We start from the raw sequence: 17,270 nt of genomic DNA on the forward strand, positions 1-17,270 counted from the left end.
AAAAAAAAAAAAAAGAACACTTACTCAAGGCTTCTTGGGCATGGTTATACATATTTTGCTCAGAATAAACCTCTTTAAATTATTTTACAGTTTGTGTTCTTTTTTTTTAACACCTCCTAACATCCCTACTCCATGTTCCACACTGTGGTCTTGTCTGGAGTCTTTCTCTCTTGTTCCTGACCTAAAATGCAGAGGCTCACAGAAGTAATTCTAGAGCTTCAGGCTACATGTGTTAGAAACAACATAATATTTATTAACTTCTAGCTATAGAAGTTTGAGCGACATTAACGTATAATGGATCCATCTGCTTGTTTTGGTGAGCATTCTCTGCATAAGGAAGCCGGAAATATGTTTCTAACATTTCTGTTCTATGTTACAGACTATATTCCCAGCAATATAGGTGTGGCTCCTTTAAGAAGCAGCTCCGCCACGTGCTTGCAGGGGTCCTCAAACTTTTTAAACAGGGGGCCAGTTCACTGTCCCTCAGACGTTGGAGGGACGGACTGCGGGCCCCAGGATGAGTCGGCTGCTAAGCAGGACAGGCAGCGGTAGCAAAAACACCCGTGGGCCGGATAAATGTCCTATGCGGGCTACATGTGGCCCGGGGGCCGTAGCTTGACGACGCCTGGTTCTGGACGTCTTTTCAGGGTATCCCTTGCGGTGTGGCTGGGCCTTTGCCCCGGAGGTCTCGCGGGACTTCTCGCAGGGGCTTTGGTGTGTGAGAACTACATTTCCCAGCAGCCTTCATGGCGCTGGGCCAATTTAAAAAAAAAAGAAAGAAAAGAGTGTTTCCGTTCTTGCGGAAGAGGACGGAGTGGGATTTCCTGTCCCCATTTGAGAGGACATTTTGTTTGCTTTTGGATTATCTTTCAGGTCGGTCTGAACGCAGTGTCAGACGCACAGTAGAGGAAAGGGAAAAAGAGAAGGCGTTGTCTTTCCTGAAGAGAGGCAGGGCTGAGGCTCAGTGGCACTGCCGAGGGACCTGGCTGCTAGGCCGGGCCCTGGACGCCTAATCCCGTGTTTGTGCTTGTACCCTACCCTTGTCCACGGCCCGATGGCGGCAGGCGAGCTGATGGGCCCGGCGCAGGTGGGTGTGTCCCCGGGCTCTCCGTGATCTCTGAATCCTAAAGTGCTCTTTGGGTTACTGCACCCCTGGGCCTCCGTATACCAGGACAGTGGCGCTCGTGCTTGGGTCCCATTTCTGGCAGCCGGAAGATGAGCTGTGGCAGGACGTTACGGGCAGAGGGACCAGCCTGTGCAAGCTAAGGGGCGCGACACAGCCGGAACATTCGGTAAAACAAGGTCTTGGTGCCTGAAAAGGTCAGGGTGTGCAAGATGTCACACTTGGAATGTCAGCCTGAGCAGCTGGGCTTGTATTCAAAGGGTACTAAGAGCCATGGAAAGTTCTGAACAGAAGAGAGACTCGATCTGAGGGCTTAAAAAGTATTCCCTAGAGAGCTCAGGGGAGAACTGACTTGGGTTGGTCATGGGGAGATGATGAGGAAGGTGAGGCATAATAAGATTGAGAACTAATCTGAGATAACCCAGTTAAGGCTGCTGAGTGTAGACAGTCAGCCCCAGGTCACTTTGTAACAGGGTAGGAATATGGGATAGGCCTGAACCTTTGTGGCTCCTTCATGGTTGCTTGCTTTTCACAGTCTCCCTCTTCCCACAGCTTCCCATGATCTCAGAAGTAATCATGGGCCGTATACAGGTGATGGGAGAATGTCCATCCTCTCACTGGTCCCACCCCTGCACATTCTCTAGGATTGTTCTGTCATATAGTATGCTTTTGTGCTACTCTCTGATCCGTTGGGTCTAAGAACCCTGGAGAAACTCTTAAGCCCAAGGGTCCCAAGCCCAGGCCATGGGTTATATAGAAGGGTTTCCCATTTCCAGCAGCCATTGGAATAATGTTGGAAGGTTGCTTCAGGCACAGGAACCAGTCTGTGCAAATATTTGGAGGTGAGACTGAGATTAGGAATTTTCAAGAAACTTCAGGGCTTTACCATGTCTGGTAGGAACCAAGAACAGGGAGGCGGGAGTCTAAAATGACTGGCTGAGGAGACAGACCTCTATTCTGAGGGTGGTTTAACCATATGAAGTGTGGAGCAGAGGAGGGAAGTGTTCTGACCCAAATCTTAATGCCCACCTCTCAATGCCAAGTGGAGAACAGACTGTGTGTTATCATGGAGGCAGGGAGACTGGGGAGGAGGCTACCACAAAATTCCAGATGAATGGAGATAATGGATAGGCTAGAGGAGTGACTGTGTAAATAGAAATGATTGGATCAGATTTACTGATGTGAGAGAGAAAAAAAGGTAACCCCATGGTTTTTGGCTTTATGAGCTACTGCTGTCTTGTCCATTTCTCTCAGCAGCAATAGCCAAGTCAGTAGTAGAAGTAACTTTCATTGTTTCAGTATGGGTATCAAGGGATTATTTGTGGTCATGTTAAGAGTCAGACATCCCAGAGAATACTGAGTGGAGTTGTCAAGTGGCTACAGGTCACATGGAACTGGAATTCTGTAGAGGGGTTCAGGATGAAGATGATTGTGTAGATTGGAGTTTAGGGAAGAGAATATTCACATCACAGTGGTAGTGCAGTTAGTGAGCCAGGAAGATTATAGTAGAGGCCACCGACTGAATGGAGGGCCAGAGTTGTGAGACAAGTGTGATCCCAGAGTGATATACATGTAGAAAAAAGTGGATGATGGCACTGGGCTCAAGGGAGAAAAGTGAGCCCAACTTGAGTTGTCTGGTAAGCATATGATCTTAGCAACCCAAGGGGAATTAGCTGGCAGAAAGGTGTTAGAAGTAACTTTCACTGTGGATATCAAGAGTTTAGCAACTCACAGGTAGGGCCATGTATTCTACTAGGCCTAGAGCTTACATGGTGCCTTCCTGCCCTCCTGCCTATAGTTTCTGTGGGTAGACACAGTGATCAATGAGAGCGGGGGGAGACCATGAGGAGAGAGAAGACACAATTGGCACCTGGTCCTGGTATTTCCTCCAAGGTGAAGATGTAAGAAGGAGGGTGTATAGGAAGATGTGTGGGGATATGTATGGGGGTCCTTGGGAGAGAGGCAGCTCATAGACTGTGTTCTCCCCTTTGTAGCAGGGGCAGGTGAACTTTGAAGATGTGTTCGTGTACTTCTCCGAGGATGAATGGGTGCTCCTTGATGATACCCAGAGGCTCCTGTACCGTGATGTGATGCTGGAGAACTTTGCACTTACGGCCTCTCTGGGTAAGGCCATCATACCACCCCAGTCCTGAACTGGGCCCTACCCTTTCCCCCTTTCCCAGGGTAGACTGTCTTTCTGATATAGGAGCTGTGGGCACTACCTCCTTTCCCAGTTCCTGGAGTAGGTGCTGTGGATATGGGACCTGGAGAGTTATGTGCACTGCTCTCTTCTACTCCTGAGCACTCTGAACAACTGCTGTCCCAAGGGTTTACACAGATGGATCTAGCAGTCAAGTGTCCTACAGTTGGCATAGTAAATGCTAGTCATCTTGTCCTTTTCCTGACTGGATGCCTCTGTCTACATTCATGGCACTTCTGTGACTCATTTTTTGCCCTTCTTTTAGCTGACATTTTCTCTGGCCTTCCTGTGTCAGGAATTGTGTAAGAACCATCATGGTTACTGCTTGCTGAGATCACTGGGTCATTTTTGCAAGACTGTACTTTGAGATTTTTTTTTTTTTTTTTGAGACAGAGCCTCAAGCTATCCCCCTGGGTAGAGTGCCATGGCATCACAGCTCACAGCAACCTCCAACTTCTGGACTCAAGTGAGTCTCCTGCCTCAGCCTCCCAAGTAGCTGGGACCACAGGTGCCTGCCACAACACCCGGCTATTTTTTGGTTGCAGCCGTCATTGTTGTTTGGCAGGCCTGGGCTGGATTTGAACCCGCCACTTTAGGTGTATGTGGCTGGTGCCTTAGCCACTTGAGCCACAGGCACTGAGCCGAGATTATTTTTATAATATTTAGTTTTCTTCTCTGTGGAGTGGGTCACCCAGATCAGTACTTGCCATTCACATCTTGTCTTTCCCTTAGGACATGCATCTTCCATGTCTCATGTAATTGCCTCACTGGAGCTGGGCTGTGATTCCTGGGTACCAGACTGGGTGGATGTGACTCCAGCCATTCCCAGAGAGACTTTAGGTTGGAGTGGCCCTGGTGAGTGGGAACTGGGGAAAGGAGTAATGTTAGGGTTGAGTTCAGATCATTCCATGACCCCTCTGTGAACAGTTTTAGTGCCAAGGCTGCTGGCCACACTTTTAGTCCACTTTTCCATTTACATACTTGCCTTTATACTCTGACCTTTGGCCTCTGGCTACTCTACACTTATGCTCCTGCCTCCGTGTGTCACCCATTGCTCTCCACAGCTCCCTTTGCGGTGCTCTTCAACATGGGCCTATACTTACTGTGTCATGAGATGTACACATAACCCAAAAATGTGGGTTTGTGTACTTCTTAAACACCAGCTACTCAGCAGCAATTTAATGTTTTAGGGCATGGATATACCTTCTGTACAACTTTTACCTGTCCCCGGCAGCAAGGAAATCCAACTGTGAATGATTTTATTGAAGACCCTGCCTCTTTTTCCTGTTCTGTATCCCACATTTGTGTCCTCTCCCAGTCAAGGCCTCCTCCATTCTATGACCTTCAGAAAACAGCTGTTCCACAGCAGACCTGTACTCTACTTGAGCTGCGGCTCCTTGTCCTGACAGCAGTGCTGTGGCTTTGATCTTAGTTGTATTAGACACACATTTGTAATGAGGCTGCCTGTCTCCCACCTGTGTCCACTTTTCACAGGATTTCTCTGCTTTCAGGTTGTCAAGGAATGGAGCCTGAGAAGATATCTTTTGAGCAGACTGTTTCTGTAGAAGGATTGTCACAGATGAGGCCTCCCAAGGGAGACCCTTCTGGGAAGGTTCACTCCTGTGAAACATGTGGTCTGGTCTTGAAAGACATTTTGCACTTGGCTAAGCACCAGGAAACATACCCTGGGCAGAAACCATACATGTGTGTGGCATGTGGGAAACAGTTCTGGTTCACTGCAAACCTTTACCAGCACCAGAAGCAGCACAGTGGAGAGAGACCCTTCAGACAAGGTGAGGGTGGGGGCTTTGTTGTGAGCAGCTGCCCTGTCCAACCATCAGAGATACCTTTTATGGCCCAGGAGAGCTGTAAGGATTTGTCAACAAGTTCAAGCATTTTCCAGCACCATGCCCCTCACAGTGAATGGAAACCACACAGTAATACCAAGAGCGAGGAGATCTTTCATAATGGACAGAGGCATTACAAGTGCAGTGAATGTGGGAAAGCCTTCAGCCGCAAAGACTCACTTGTTCAGCACCAGAGAGTTCACACTGGAGAAAGGCCTTATGAATGTGGTGAATGTGGGAAAACCTTTAGCCGGAAACCTATACTTGCTCAGCATCAGAGAATTCACACTGGAGAAATGCCTTATGAGTGTGGCATATGTGGGAAAGTTTTTAATCATAGCTCTAACCTTATTGTACACCAGAGAGTACATACTGGAGCAAGACCTTACAAGTGCAGTGAATGCGGGAAAGCCTATAGCCACAAATCTACACTTGTTCAGCATGAGAGTATTCACACTGGAGAAAGACCATATGAGTGTAGTGAATGTGGGAAATACTTTGGTCACAAATACAGACTCATTAAACACTGGAGTGTTCACACTGGAGCAAGGCCTTATGAGTGCATTGCATGTGGAAAATTCTTTAGTCAAAGCTCTGACCTTATTGCACACCAAAGAGTGCATAATGGTGAAAAGCCTTATGTGTGCAGTGAATGTGGAAAAGCCTTTAGCCACAAACATGTACTTATTCAACATCATAGAATTCACACTGGAGAAAGGCCATATAAGTGCAGTGAATGTGGGAAGGCCTTTAGGCAAAGGGCTTCCCTCATCCGCCATTGGAAAATTCACACTGGAGAAAGGCCTTAGTATAGGAAATATGCCATCTCTTGTTCAGCATGAATGACCCCACAGAGAAGCATGTAGAGTAACCTTTGTGTGGAGCCATCAGCCAGAAGTTAAACTTTTGACTTTGGAACATGAACTTTGGGAAGATTCCTCTGAATTTCGGCTATGTGGGAAGCATTCTGGAGCTATGTTGCATTTTCTGACCTGTGCAGGACGCTTGCTAGAATTTACACATCATTGCCAGTACCTCTGACAGGAGCCATCTATCTTTGCACTGGCAGAGTCCCACTAGTGTATAGTTCACACCAACGTGATTAACAAGGCAGACCTTTGTACTCTTCCTCCTTACCCTAGAGCAGTGGTTCTCAACTTTCCTAATGTCATGACCCTTTAGTACAGTTCCTATGGGGCATGACCCACAAGTTGAGAACTGCTGCCCTAGAGGGATCATCAGTAGTCTGAGCCCCTCGAAGATTCTCACCCCCCCTTTCCCCTGACTGTTCTAAGCATAAATGCGATGAACATGACTTGGTTTTGGCTAGGAGGATGGGATCTTCCTTCCACTTGCCACTTGTAGAAAATCTTCCCCTTTTTCATGAACATTGTTGGTCTCACATAGCACTTGTGATTTATCCAGCCTCTAGGACATTTAACCTGAAAGTACCTGCCTTTTACTGTTCTGGTTTTGCAACAAATGCCTTAATTTTTAGACTACCTTTAATCTTGGGGTTCACTTTATGGTTTGGATTGAAAACAGAATAAGCTAAGCCAGTATGAAGGGATGACCAGCTTTTGTGAGAGCTGCAGTAATTTGTGTTTCAGGGATGAGAGTAGGATGGCAGAGAACAGCTCTTGTTCTGGTGTCAGCATAACTTGCACTGCTGCTTAAACTCTTGAGGAAGAATACCAGTCTTCATGGGCCCAATCTTGTGGTCTATACACCAAGGTTATTTGAGTAACTGAGGTCACCTTAAGCAGTGGGTGTATGTTGTGACAATCTCCAGTGTATCTGGGAGCAATATAAATTGGGTCCCTTGTTTTCAGAGGATATTTCATATTCCCCAGGCTCTTGAGGAGACTTTGATTTCCTTGGGACCTGCCAAGATCCCTGAAGTTTATTATAAAATAGGGAGATATTACTTGCTGTCTTCCAAAGGCCCAGATAGGAATCATAATTGGTACACAGGCACTGATTTGTAGGAAGTTGGGAAACTGCAGCAAACTCTGGGGAACTGACCCTTCTAAATGTACATCTGAACATTGCCATTACTATGGTTTGTTATAAGGGTTTACATAAATTCTCAGGACTCCTATACCTGTGTCTCTTACAGCTAAGATCGATCAGAGCAGTTAATCTAAATATTTTCTGCAATAAGCTGTACATATTTATAGTATATAGTTTGATAAATTTTGATAGACATTTGTATGTGTAAAACCAAAAATTTCCTGATTTATTTTATAATCTCTCCCTCTCACCTATCCCCACATAACTACTGATCATCTTTTATCACTAGATTTGTTTGCATTTCCTAGAGTTTTATAGAGTAATTTAATATGTACCCTAATGTATTTGATTTCTTTAACTGCATAATTATTTTATGATTCATCTTGTTCTGTCTTGCAGTTCATTTATTTTCATTTGTACTTTTGCTAGAAATAGTCCAGTGTAGAAAAATAGTTCCAAAGCAAATGATCCAGGAGAAAACTCATATAACTAAGCCACAGTGTCTGTCATTAACCTAAACCTGGAACCAATGTGCCCTCATTTCTGATAAATTCTGTAGGTAACTCAGGCTAATCCCAAAAAAGGGTGGAAGGAAGCCACACAAAAGTAAAAATACAAGGAAGCAGGAATTTGTGGGCAATTTTCTTGAATTCTATTGACCATAATCATGTGTTGTTTCTTTTTCTTTACTTTTTTATTTTTTAAGGAGAATTTTATTTATTTATTTATTTATTTTTTATTTTAGAGACAGTTTCACTTTGTTGCCCTTGGTAGAGTGCTATGGTGTCACAGCTCACAGCAAACCTCCAGCTTTTGGGCTTAGGTGATTCTCTTACCTCAGCCTCCCAAGTACCTGGGACTACAGTTGCCCACCACAACGCCCAGCTATTTTTTTGTCGTTCTTGTTGCAGTTTGGCCAGGGCCGGGTTTGAACCTGCCAACCTCGGTATATGTGGCACCCTACCCACTGAGTCACAGGTGCTGCCCTTTCTTTTTTTATTTTTTACTTTTGCAGTTTTTGGCTGTGGCTGGGTTTGAACCTGCCACCTCTGGCATATGGTGCTGGCGCCCTACTACTTTGAGCTATGGGCACCACCCACCTTTCTTTACTTTATTTTTTTTGAGACAGAGCCTCAAGCTGTTGCCCTGGGTAGAGTGCTGTGGCATCACAGCTCACAGCAACCTCCAACTCCTGGGCTCAAGCGAGTCTCCTGCCTCCGCCTCCCAAGTAGCTGGGACTACAGGTGCCGGCCACAATGCCCAGCTATTTTTTGGTTGCAGCCATCATTGTTTGGCAGGCCCAGGTTGGATTCAAACCCACCAGCTCAGGTGTATGTGGCTGGCATCTTAGCCACTTGAGCCACAGGCGCTGAGCCTACTTTTTAAAATTTTCCAATGGTGAATTACATTGACTGATTTTTAAATGTTAAACCAGCCTTGCATTTCTGGGATAATACCTGTTTGGTCATAATGTATTATTTAATGTATTGTTGAATTTTTTTCCCTTTTTTTTTTTTTTCTAGACAGAGTCTTACTTTGTGGTCCTTGGGAGAGTGCCATGGCGTCAGAGCAACCTCAAACTCTTGGGCTTAAGCGATTCTCTTGCCTTAGCCTCCTCAGTAGCTGGGACTATAGGCACCTGCCACATGCCTAGCTATTTTTTGTTGCAGTTGTCATTGTTTAGCTGGCCCAGGCCAGGCTTGAACCCACCAGCTTCCATGCGTGCAGCTGGCGCTGTAACCACTGTGCTATGGGCGCCAAGCCAACTTTTTTTCCTTTTTAAAGATTTTTGTCTCTATGTTCATGAAAAATGTGTCTGATTTTTTTCTTTAATGCCTAGATTTGGCTTTAGTATCAGCATAATACTGGCTTCATAGAGTTGGGAAGTATTCCTTGTTATTCAGCTTTCTGGAAGAGTTTGTGAAGAACTGGTATTGTTTCTTGTTTGAATGTTTCATAGAATTCACCAAGGAAACTATCTGGGATTTGCTTTGTAGGAAAGTTTCTAACTATAATTTCCAGGGTAGATTGAGGACTGTACAAGTTAATATATACATCTGTCCATTTGTCTATTTATCTACCTACCTATTTTTGTCTCTAGAACGAGCTTTCTTTGTCAAGGAGTTTGTCCATTTAATTTAGGTAGTCAAATTTTTCAAAATATACTTAACTATTATTTTAGTTCTTGTCAAAGCCATGTGTTGCCGCCTTTCTTATTCCTGATACTAGTAGCATCTGTACTTTTCTTTTAGTCTTGATCAGTTTAAATCTAGAGGTTTATCAGTTTTACTGATGTTGCTAAATTACTTGATTTAATTAATTTCCCTGTTTGTTTTTTTCCTCTATTATGATCTTTACTAATTACCATCTGATTTTATTGGATTTCATTTCTCTTCTTTTGCGATTTTTAAATATGAAAGCCAGGTCCTTTCATTTGTCATATCATTTGTTTATTTTTATAACACTATTTCTCCAATGATCAGGGTATTATGAATTAATGTCATATACTTTGTTATTTCATTTATTTTTTTCTCAAGAAAATTTATGACCCTCCAAAGCAGAGACCTTCAATAAATTAGTAAAATTGATACACCTCCAGCCATAGCAAAGAAAAAGACAAACTACATGTTAAATATGAGCAAGGAAAGATGGTATAGTCCTAGATAACCTCTGAAACATAATGGATAATGTGTGATTATTTTAAATAGCTCTTTCTCAATAAATTGAAATTTAGAGAGCAAAAGTTTCCTGGAAGATACCAACCACTGAGGCTTACTCAAGAAGAAATAGATAATCTGAAAAATCCTCTGATACTTTAGTATCCAAAGTAAGTATCCTAAGTATCCAAGAATACTTAATTTATATTTCCAGACTTCTGATAGTTCAAATCTGTAACTTTATTTATTTACTTTGAGACAGAACCTCAAGCTGTCCCCCTGGGTAGTGTGCCATGGCATCACAGCTCACAGCAATCTCCAACTCCTAGGTTCAAGCGAGTCTCCTGCCTCAGCCTCCCAAGTAGCTGGGACCACACGCGCCCGCCACAGCGCCTGGCTATTTTTTGGTTGCAGCCGTCATTGTTTTGGCAGGCCCGGGTTGGATTAGAACCCGCCACCTTAGGTGTATGTGGCTGGCACCTTAGCCACTTGAGCCATAGGCGCCGAGCCCATACTGAAAACTTTAGACCAGGATGGATTCACTGATGATTTCTACTAAATACATAATGAAGAGATAATTAATATTCTATCAAACTCCTCCAAAATAGTAACAATGATGGAACACTTCTCAGCTAATTTTGTAAAGCCATTATTGCCCTGCTAGCAAAACCAGGTAGTGATGCTAAAAGAAAACAATAGATCAATATTCGTCAACATAGATGCAAAAAAAACTTTTTAACAAAATTTTAGCAAATTAAATCTGACATATATATAGAAAGAGAGATAAGTTACATCCTAGTGAGATTAGGGACATAAGGTTGGTTCAACAGATGAAAATCTGTTAAGTAGAAGGCATAGTACAATATATCTGAATCTTTTTTCCCAAGCTCCTGTCACACACTGTGAAAAAATTTGAAATTCTTGAGAGGAATGTCTTTTTTAAAAAACTTATGTATTTGTGTATTTTTATATGAGGTTGGACAGTTAAGGTCATGAATTCATCCTAGAAAAAGTGCTATATACATCATTGCTGAATATCACTGAAGTCACCTTCAAAGAATTGATACTCCCCTTAGGAAGCTATAGACCAATGCCACTGCCAAATCCACCCTTCAAAGCAATTTTGGAACTCTGGAATGACCACCACAGCTGTTATATAGCATACAAAAACACACAATAACAATAATGAGTGCCATTCAGCAAGACACTGCTACATAATTAACATGGACACAGCTATGAGACACTGATAATACCAAGGTTATGAAACCTTACTCAACTATTTGTATAGTGCTGCCAATGTAAGGGTATGGTGGCCAAGTTCACACACTTAATTGTCAGACCTCATTGACAGCGGATTGTCATTACAAACAGAGTTCCAAAATTGCTTTGAAGGATGGACTAGGTGCTGGCATCAATAGATAGCTTCTTTTTCTTTCTTTTTTTTTTTTTTTTGAAACAGTCTCTGTTGCCCTCGGTAGTATTGTGGCATCACAGCTCACAGCAACCTCAAACTCTTGGGCTAAAGCAATTCTCTTGCCCCAGCCTCCCAAGTAACTGGGACTACAGGTGCCTGCTACAACGCCTGGCTAGTTTTAGAGACGAGGTCTCGCTCTGGCTCAGGCTGATTTTGAACCTGTGAGCTCAGGCAATCCACCCACTTTGGCTTGCCAGAGTGTTAGGATTACAGGCATGAGCCACTGTGCCTAGCCCATGGATAGCTTTCTAAGGGGAATATCAATACTTCAAAAGTGACTAATGATATTCAGCAATGAAGGATGTAGCACTTTTTCTAGGATGAGTTCATGAGCTTACTTGTCAGGCCTCTTACACACAGATGGGGTTTTGCTGTGTTGCCTAAGCTGGAGTGCAGTGGCAATTCACATGCATGACTCCACTACTAACCATCGTGGAAGTTTTGACCTGCTGCATTTCCAGCCTGGACTAGTTTACCCCTCCTTAGGCAACTGGGTGGTCCCTGCTGAGCCTCCCAAGTAGTAGGGACTACAAGCATACACCTGGCAGGAGTGTTCTTATACTAAAGATGTGATTCATGGTGGGCCCCTAAAACACTTATGAACAAGGACTGGTTACTAGAATGACTGACCTTGTAATCAGAGGATTGAAACTTTGAGCTAGATTCACCTTTGGGTAGAGAATAGTGTAGTGACCAGTTACAGAGTAAGGATGTTAGGGAACAATGGCAGGTCAACTTCTGCCCCATAGCTTTACTTTTGTACAAATCAGACAATGCTATCTATACTTTAAGGCTTTGCATTATTTTAACATAGATATCTTGAATTTTTCCCGCTATTTTTAGTAAGGCAGCATGGAGAGTGGAGGCATCTTAATATTCCCTTTTCCTTTGAAAATGTTACTTGTGTATTCAATTTTGTTAACAGAGTTCGTAGAACAAAGGTATAGGGCATTCAGGAAAATGTAGGAAGCTGTGTTTCATATGGGCTTTTTCCATAATGCATTTGAGTGGCAGAAGGAAAGGCCTATAGGAGGTCTCTCCTCATCAGGGACAAGGGACCCTGTCTAGTATTTAAAACAGAATCTGTAGCTCCAGTGTCATTACAAAGTCTGTGAGTCTCCCACAGCACGTCTCCCTGGGATTCCTTGTGAGAAATCTGGATGGAGCTGCGAGAACTTGGAGGGGCCACGTATCCTGTTACTGGCAGTTTCAGCAAGCTGAGGCTCTGATGGGTTGATCTTCAGGGAATGGGGCTGACTGGGATACCCCCATTATCAGCAGTCTTCTTGTTTGCAGTGCACATTGTTGCAGCCCCAAAGGCAGATGGCCCTATTGTCCAGGCAGTGGGGCCCAGGGAATATCACCTATGCCTGTTTGTTTTCCCAGTAAGTGGCTTTGAGCATCCATGCTGACTAAGGCCCAGAGCAGCAGTGAGCAGTGCAGTTCCTGGTGGCAGATCATATCGTTCCTGCTTTCCCTGGACTTGGGAACAGCTGCTGCAAACTGAGTCTCAGCCAAGAGACACATGGGCACCTCCAAGCCCCTCATGGTATTTGTTAAGTTTTTTCCTGATGTCAAGGGTTCTCTGACCAATGACAGTATCATGTTACCTGGGTGCACTAGGTCGATGCTAGGGTGTTTGTGAGCTTCAGAGGCCCTTTCACAAAATGCAGAGGACTTTTCTTCAGCCCTCGTTGTACCTCTTGAGTTTACTTAGGCTTTCTGGCTTTGAGACACTATTCTGCACTCCAGTTATTGAACATTCTTGGTATTGTTTAACTTTGCCTGGTGTAAAGGTCCAGCCTGTGGTACAGCCTTTGCCCAGGGAGAACTGACTTTAGTGTTAGTTTGTAACTCATATAGAGCCTTGGTTTTCGGACGATCCTCTTCCACCACCATCCTATATTTCCCCGAGTAAGGAAGGTGTCATAATTGCCCAAGTGTCTGCTGATTTGGGGTTATGTTGTAGTAAAGAAGGATACAAATAAACTTTTTTTTTTTGGCCAGGGCCGGGTTTGAACCCACCACCTCCAGTTTATGGGGCTGGCGCCCTGCTCCTTTGAACCACAGGTGCCGTCCCCCCACCTTTTTTTTGAAACAGAGTCTCAAGCTGTTTCCCTGGGTAGAGTGTCTTGGTGCCACAGCTCACAGCAACCTCAAACACTTAGGCTTAAGCCATACTCTTGCCTCAGCCTCCCAAGTAGCTGGGACTACAGGTGCCTGCCACAACACCCAGCTATTTTTTGTTGCAGTTATCATTGTTTTAGCAGGCTTGGGCTGGATTTGAACCCTCCAGCCTCGGTGTATATGGCTGGCGCCCTACCCACTGAGTTACAGGGGCCACCCATAAACTTTTTTTTTTTTTTTTCTGAGACAGTCTCACTCTGTCACCCTGGGTAGAGTGCTATGGGATCATAACTCACAGCAACTTCAAACTCCTGGGCTTAGGTGATTGCTTACATGAGCTGGAACTACAGGCGCCTGCCACCATGCCCAGCAGGTTTCTCTATTTTTAGTAGAGACAGGGTTTCGCTTTTTCTTAGGATGGTCTCAAAATCCTGAACTCAAGGAGTCTGCTCACCTCAGCTTTCCAGCGTGCTGGGATTACTGGAATGAGCCACAGAGCACGGCATACAAATAAACTTTTTATTTGTGGAGTACCCTTAGAAAGCAGGTAAGGTATTTTTCTAATTGTATAAGTCTGAAGTAGAAAAGGGGGAATGCACATATAAAAATACTCTGTGCTGGTCTTGTTCATCAAGACCCCCAGGAATTTGTCTCACCAGGAGAATTGCCATGACTGTGGGGAGAGGCTCTAGCTCAAATTGGGTAAACTAAGGGATGTAGGGAGGGGCGACCTTTCTTTCCTGACTGGTCAGTAAAGGAGTTACAGAGCCAAGCTGCTATTGTTTGGGTGAAACCTTGTGCCCTTCCTGGTCATATTCAGTAGCACCCATGAGACAGGGCACAGGTGCTGCAAGTGACCGCAAATGAGGGAGGACAAGATCATCACCTGAGTTTGATTCTGAAAGAACAGCTTCCTCCCCCCCCCCGTGAATCCTCCCTTTGAGCCATAATCTGATACCTCCTTTGTAAATTTTTATTTTGATATAGAGACATACAAGATTATACATATGGTATCTCATCCAATTTTTCCTCTCCCTTACACAACAGGTCTAACTGCAAAATAATGTTATAACTTACAGACCCTTCTTGGACCACTTTCCCATTGATCCTAAGGAATACTGGGGCAATGCAATGTTCCAGTGTTCAGCTCGGCACCTGTGACTCAAGCAGCTAAGGTGCTAGCCACATACAGCTAAGGTGGGGGGTTCGAATCCAGCCCGGGCCTGCCAAATAACAATGACGGCTGCAACCAAAAAATAGCCGGGCGTTGTGGTGGGCGCCTGTGGTCCCAGCTACTTGGGAGGCTGAGGCAGGAGACTCGCTTGAGCCCAGGAGTTGGAGGTTGCTGTGAGCTGCAATGCCATGGCACTCTACACAGGGGGACAGCTTGAGGCTCTGTGTCAAAAAAAAGAAAATAATTATCTTCATTTTCATTGACTTGTATCTGCCCCAATTCCAAAGAATGCAACCTAGAGGACTGTAGTGATGAATACTGTCAATACTCCCTATTTTGTATGGAGGCTTACTTGGAAGGGCTGGAGAGACACCCTGTACCAGGGAGGTGTTTTGGGTCTGTGGTGTGATGTGGTATGGTGTCACAGAGATTCCTTCCTGTAGATGCACCAGTGGAAGGAATATCCCTTCTTAACATATCTCACAGAGTCCAAAACGCTGGCCAGTGGTTGGTTGCTCAAAGCACTGGGTGCCGTGGCCCCTGATATGCACCTCCTGGACAAGCTGTTAATGTTCCCTTTTCCTATGACACACTTCACATCACAGGTAATGAAACTGCAACACATCCACTGGGCTCCCAGTCACCTAGAAACACCCTAAAAGGCTGAAGGGTGTTCTTATCTTTGGAGTCAGGACCCTCATTTAAATAAATTGTTAGAGGCTGTGTGCAGTGGCTCACACTTGTAATCCTAGCACTCTGGGAGGCTCATGTGGGTGGATTGCCAGAGCTCATGAGTTTAAGACCGGCCTGAGCCAGAGTGAGACCCCCCATCTCTAAAAATAGCCAGACATTGTCCCAGCTACTTGGGAGGCTAAGGCAAGTGACTCCCTTGAGCCCAGGAGTTTAAGGTTGCTGTGAGCTATGATGCTACAGCACTCTACCTAGGGTGACAAAGTCAAACTCTGTCTCAAAAAAAAAAAAAAAATTATTACCTTGTAATCCACGTACTCTGGAAGGCTGAGACAGGTAGATCACTTGAGCTCATGAGTTCGAGACCAGCCTGAGCAAGAGAGAGACACCGTCTCTAAAAAATAGGTAGGCATTATGGCGGGCTCCTGTAGTCGCAGCTACTTGGGAGGCTGAGGCAGGAAGATTGTTGAGCTCAAAAGTTTGAGTTTGCTGTGAGCTATGAGGCCACACCACTCTACTGAGGGCAATAAAGTGAGACTCTGTCTCCAAAAAAAAGTAATAATGATAAAATAAAAATAAATACTTAAGATTTCTTTTTTTTTTAGAGTCTCACTTTGTCACCTTCGGTAGAGTGCCATGGCATCACAGCTCACAGCAACCTCCAGCTCTTGGGCTTAGGTAATTCTCTTGCCTCAGGCTCCCAAGTAGCTGAGACTACAGGCGCCCGCCACAACACCTAGCTATTTTTTGTTGCAGTTTGGCTGGGTCCAGGTTCGAGCCCACCACCCTCAGTATATGGGGCCGGTGCCCTACTCAGCCACAGGGGCTGCCCAGTTAATAAAGTTCTTGTTACAAACATCAAAGCTTAACCTCCACTTATATCAAATACTGTTTCATAGATAAAAGACAGAAACATATAGACAAACACAAACCAGAACTGAACCAAACTGATTCTACCCCACTGGTTAGAACTTCTTAGCATTGTCCTTATTCCTTGGGACTAACTCAATTCTGATCTGGGATGTTAACCTTCCTACTCAGGATCCCTCTAGGGTGGGGCTGGAACCCACAATCTTAGGCAAGGGTGAGTTTCTAATCCAGAATCCTTATAATAAGAACAAAGCCAGTGTAAAGAGCTCTTCCTATTAGTGTAGAGCTCACCCTAAAGATGTGGGATCAGGAAGCAGTTTCCTCCCTCACAAAAGCAGGTGGAATTGAGGAGCCTTATGAAGCAGGGAACCATAGCTGAGCCTCCACACAGTCAATATGGGTAGTGCCACTTAGGGTCTGTGACGGGGCTCTGCACACACCTGTGAGCCACAGTGAGTCAGGCAGGGTTTTTCACATTCCGCTAGCTAAAATTACCACTGAGATGCCAGCTGACAGCCTGTCACAGAAGCCAATGCTATGGCACTGCCTTTTGAGGAAAGCAAAGTCTTTATTGCAAGGTCAATCAGCTAGAATGCAAAAGCAAACACTCAAAGCTGTGTCTCTAAACGGGGATGTTGAAACAGCTTTTCTATGAAGAAAGTTACAATGAGTGAGCCAGTAAGATGCAATGAGGCTTGATCCAATTGGTCTATGCAGAGAGCTGGTGTTGGGCTCTTGGTTCTTATGTTTCTAGTGCAGGAAAACGAGGCACATCTTGCTTTTTAATTTGGTAAGGATTGCTTGATCCTAGTTCTTGGTTGTGTATGCAGATGAATTTTCCCATATTGGCTGGCTCTGGGTTAACTAGTTAGGCATACTGTGTCACCTGCACATGTTGGCAACTTGACTTGCAACTTGGGGATCGCAGCAACTGAAAAACAACTCATCATCTTTTACTGACAAAATCGAACCAGTTTGAACTGGCTCTGAGATTACACCAGTTATAAATAAGATATTTATTTTTTAGCCTTAATTTTTTTTTTTTTTTTTTTGAGACAGAGTCCCAAGCTGTCCCCCTAGCTAGAGTGCCATGGC

At 44.5% G+C, this 17,270-nt stretch overlaps 1 protein-coding gene across 1 annotated transcript; it reads left to right on the plus strand.

The window, feature by feature from the left end:
• The first annotated feature begins 872 nt into the window (after positions 1–872).
• On the plus strand, positions 873–6,304 carry ZNF772 (zinc finger protein 772). The gene is made up of 4 exons (XM_023516477.1): positions 873–1,087; positions 3,118–3,247; positions 4,056–4,178; positions 4,835–6,304. Exons 1-4 carry the CDS (start codon positions 1,055–1,057, stop codon positions 5,977–5,979), a joined length of 1,431 nt encoding a protein of 476 aa, XP_023372245.1. The 5' UTR covers positions 873–1,054; the 3' UTR covers positions 5,980–6,304.
• The last annotated feature ends 10,966 nt before the right edge of the window (positions 6,305–17,270 follow it).

The sequence above is a fragment of the Otolemur garnettii genome, unplaced genomic scaffold (genome assembly GCF_000181295.1).
Source record: "Otolemur garnettii isolate 467f Iridium unplaced genomic scaffold, OtoGar3 scaffold00091, whole genome shotgun sequence".
Classification (NCBI taxonomy): domain Eukaryota; kingdom Metazoa; phylum Chordata; class Mammalia; order Primates; family Galagidae; genus Otolemur; species Otolemur garnettii.

Excerpts from the sequence above, each read along its gene's own strand:
- ZNF772 (XM_023516477.1), top strand. The coding sequence starts at position 1,055 with ATGGCGGCAGGCGAGCTGATGGGCCCGGCGCAG. Across the intron at positions 3,248-4,055 it reads TGCACTTACGGCCTCTCTGG|GACATGCATCTTCCATGTCT; the intron begins GTAAGGCCATCA and ends TCTTTCCCTTAG. Across the intron at positions 4,179-4,834 it reads TTTAGGTTGGAGTGGCCCTG|GTTGTCAAGGAATGGAGCCT; the intron begins GTGAGTGGGAAC and ends CTCTGCTTTCAG.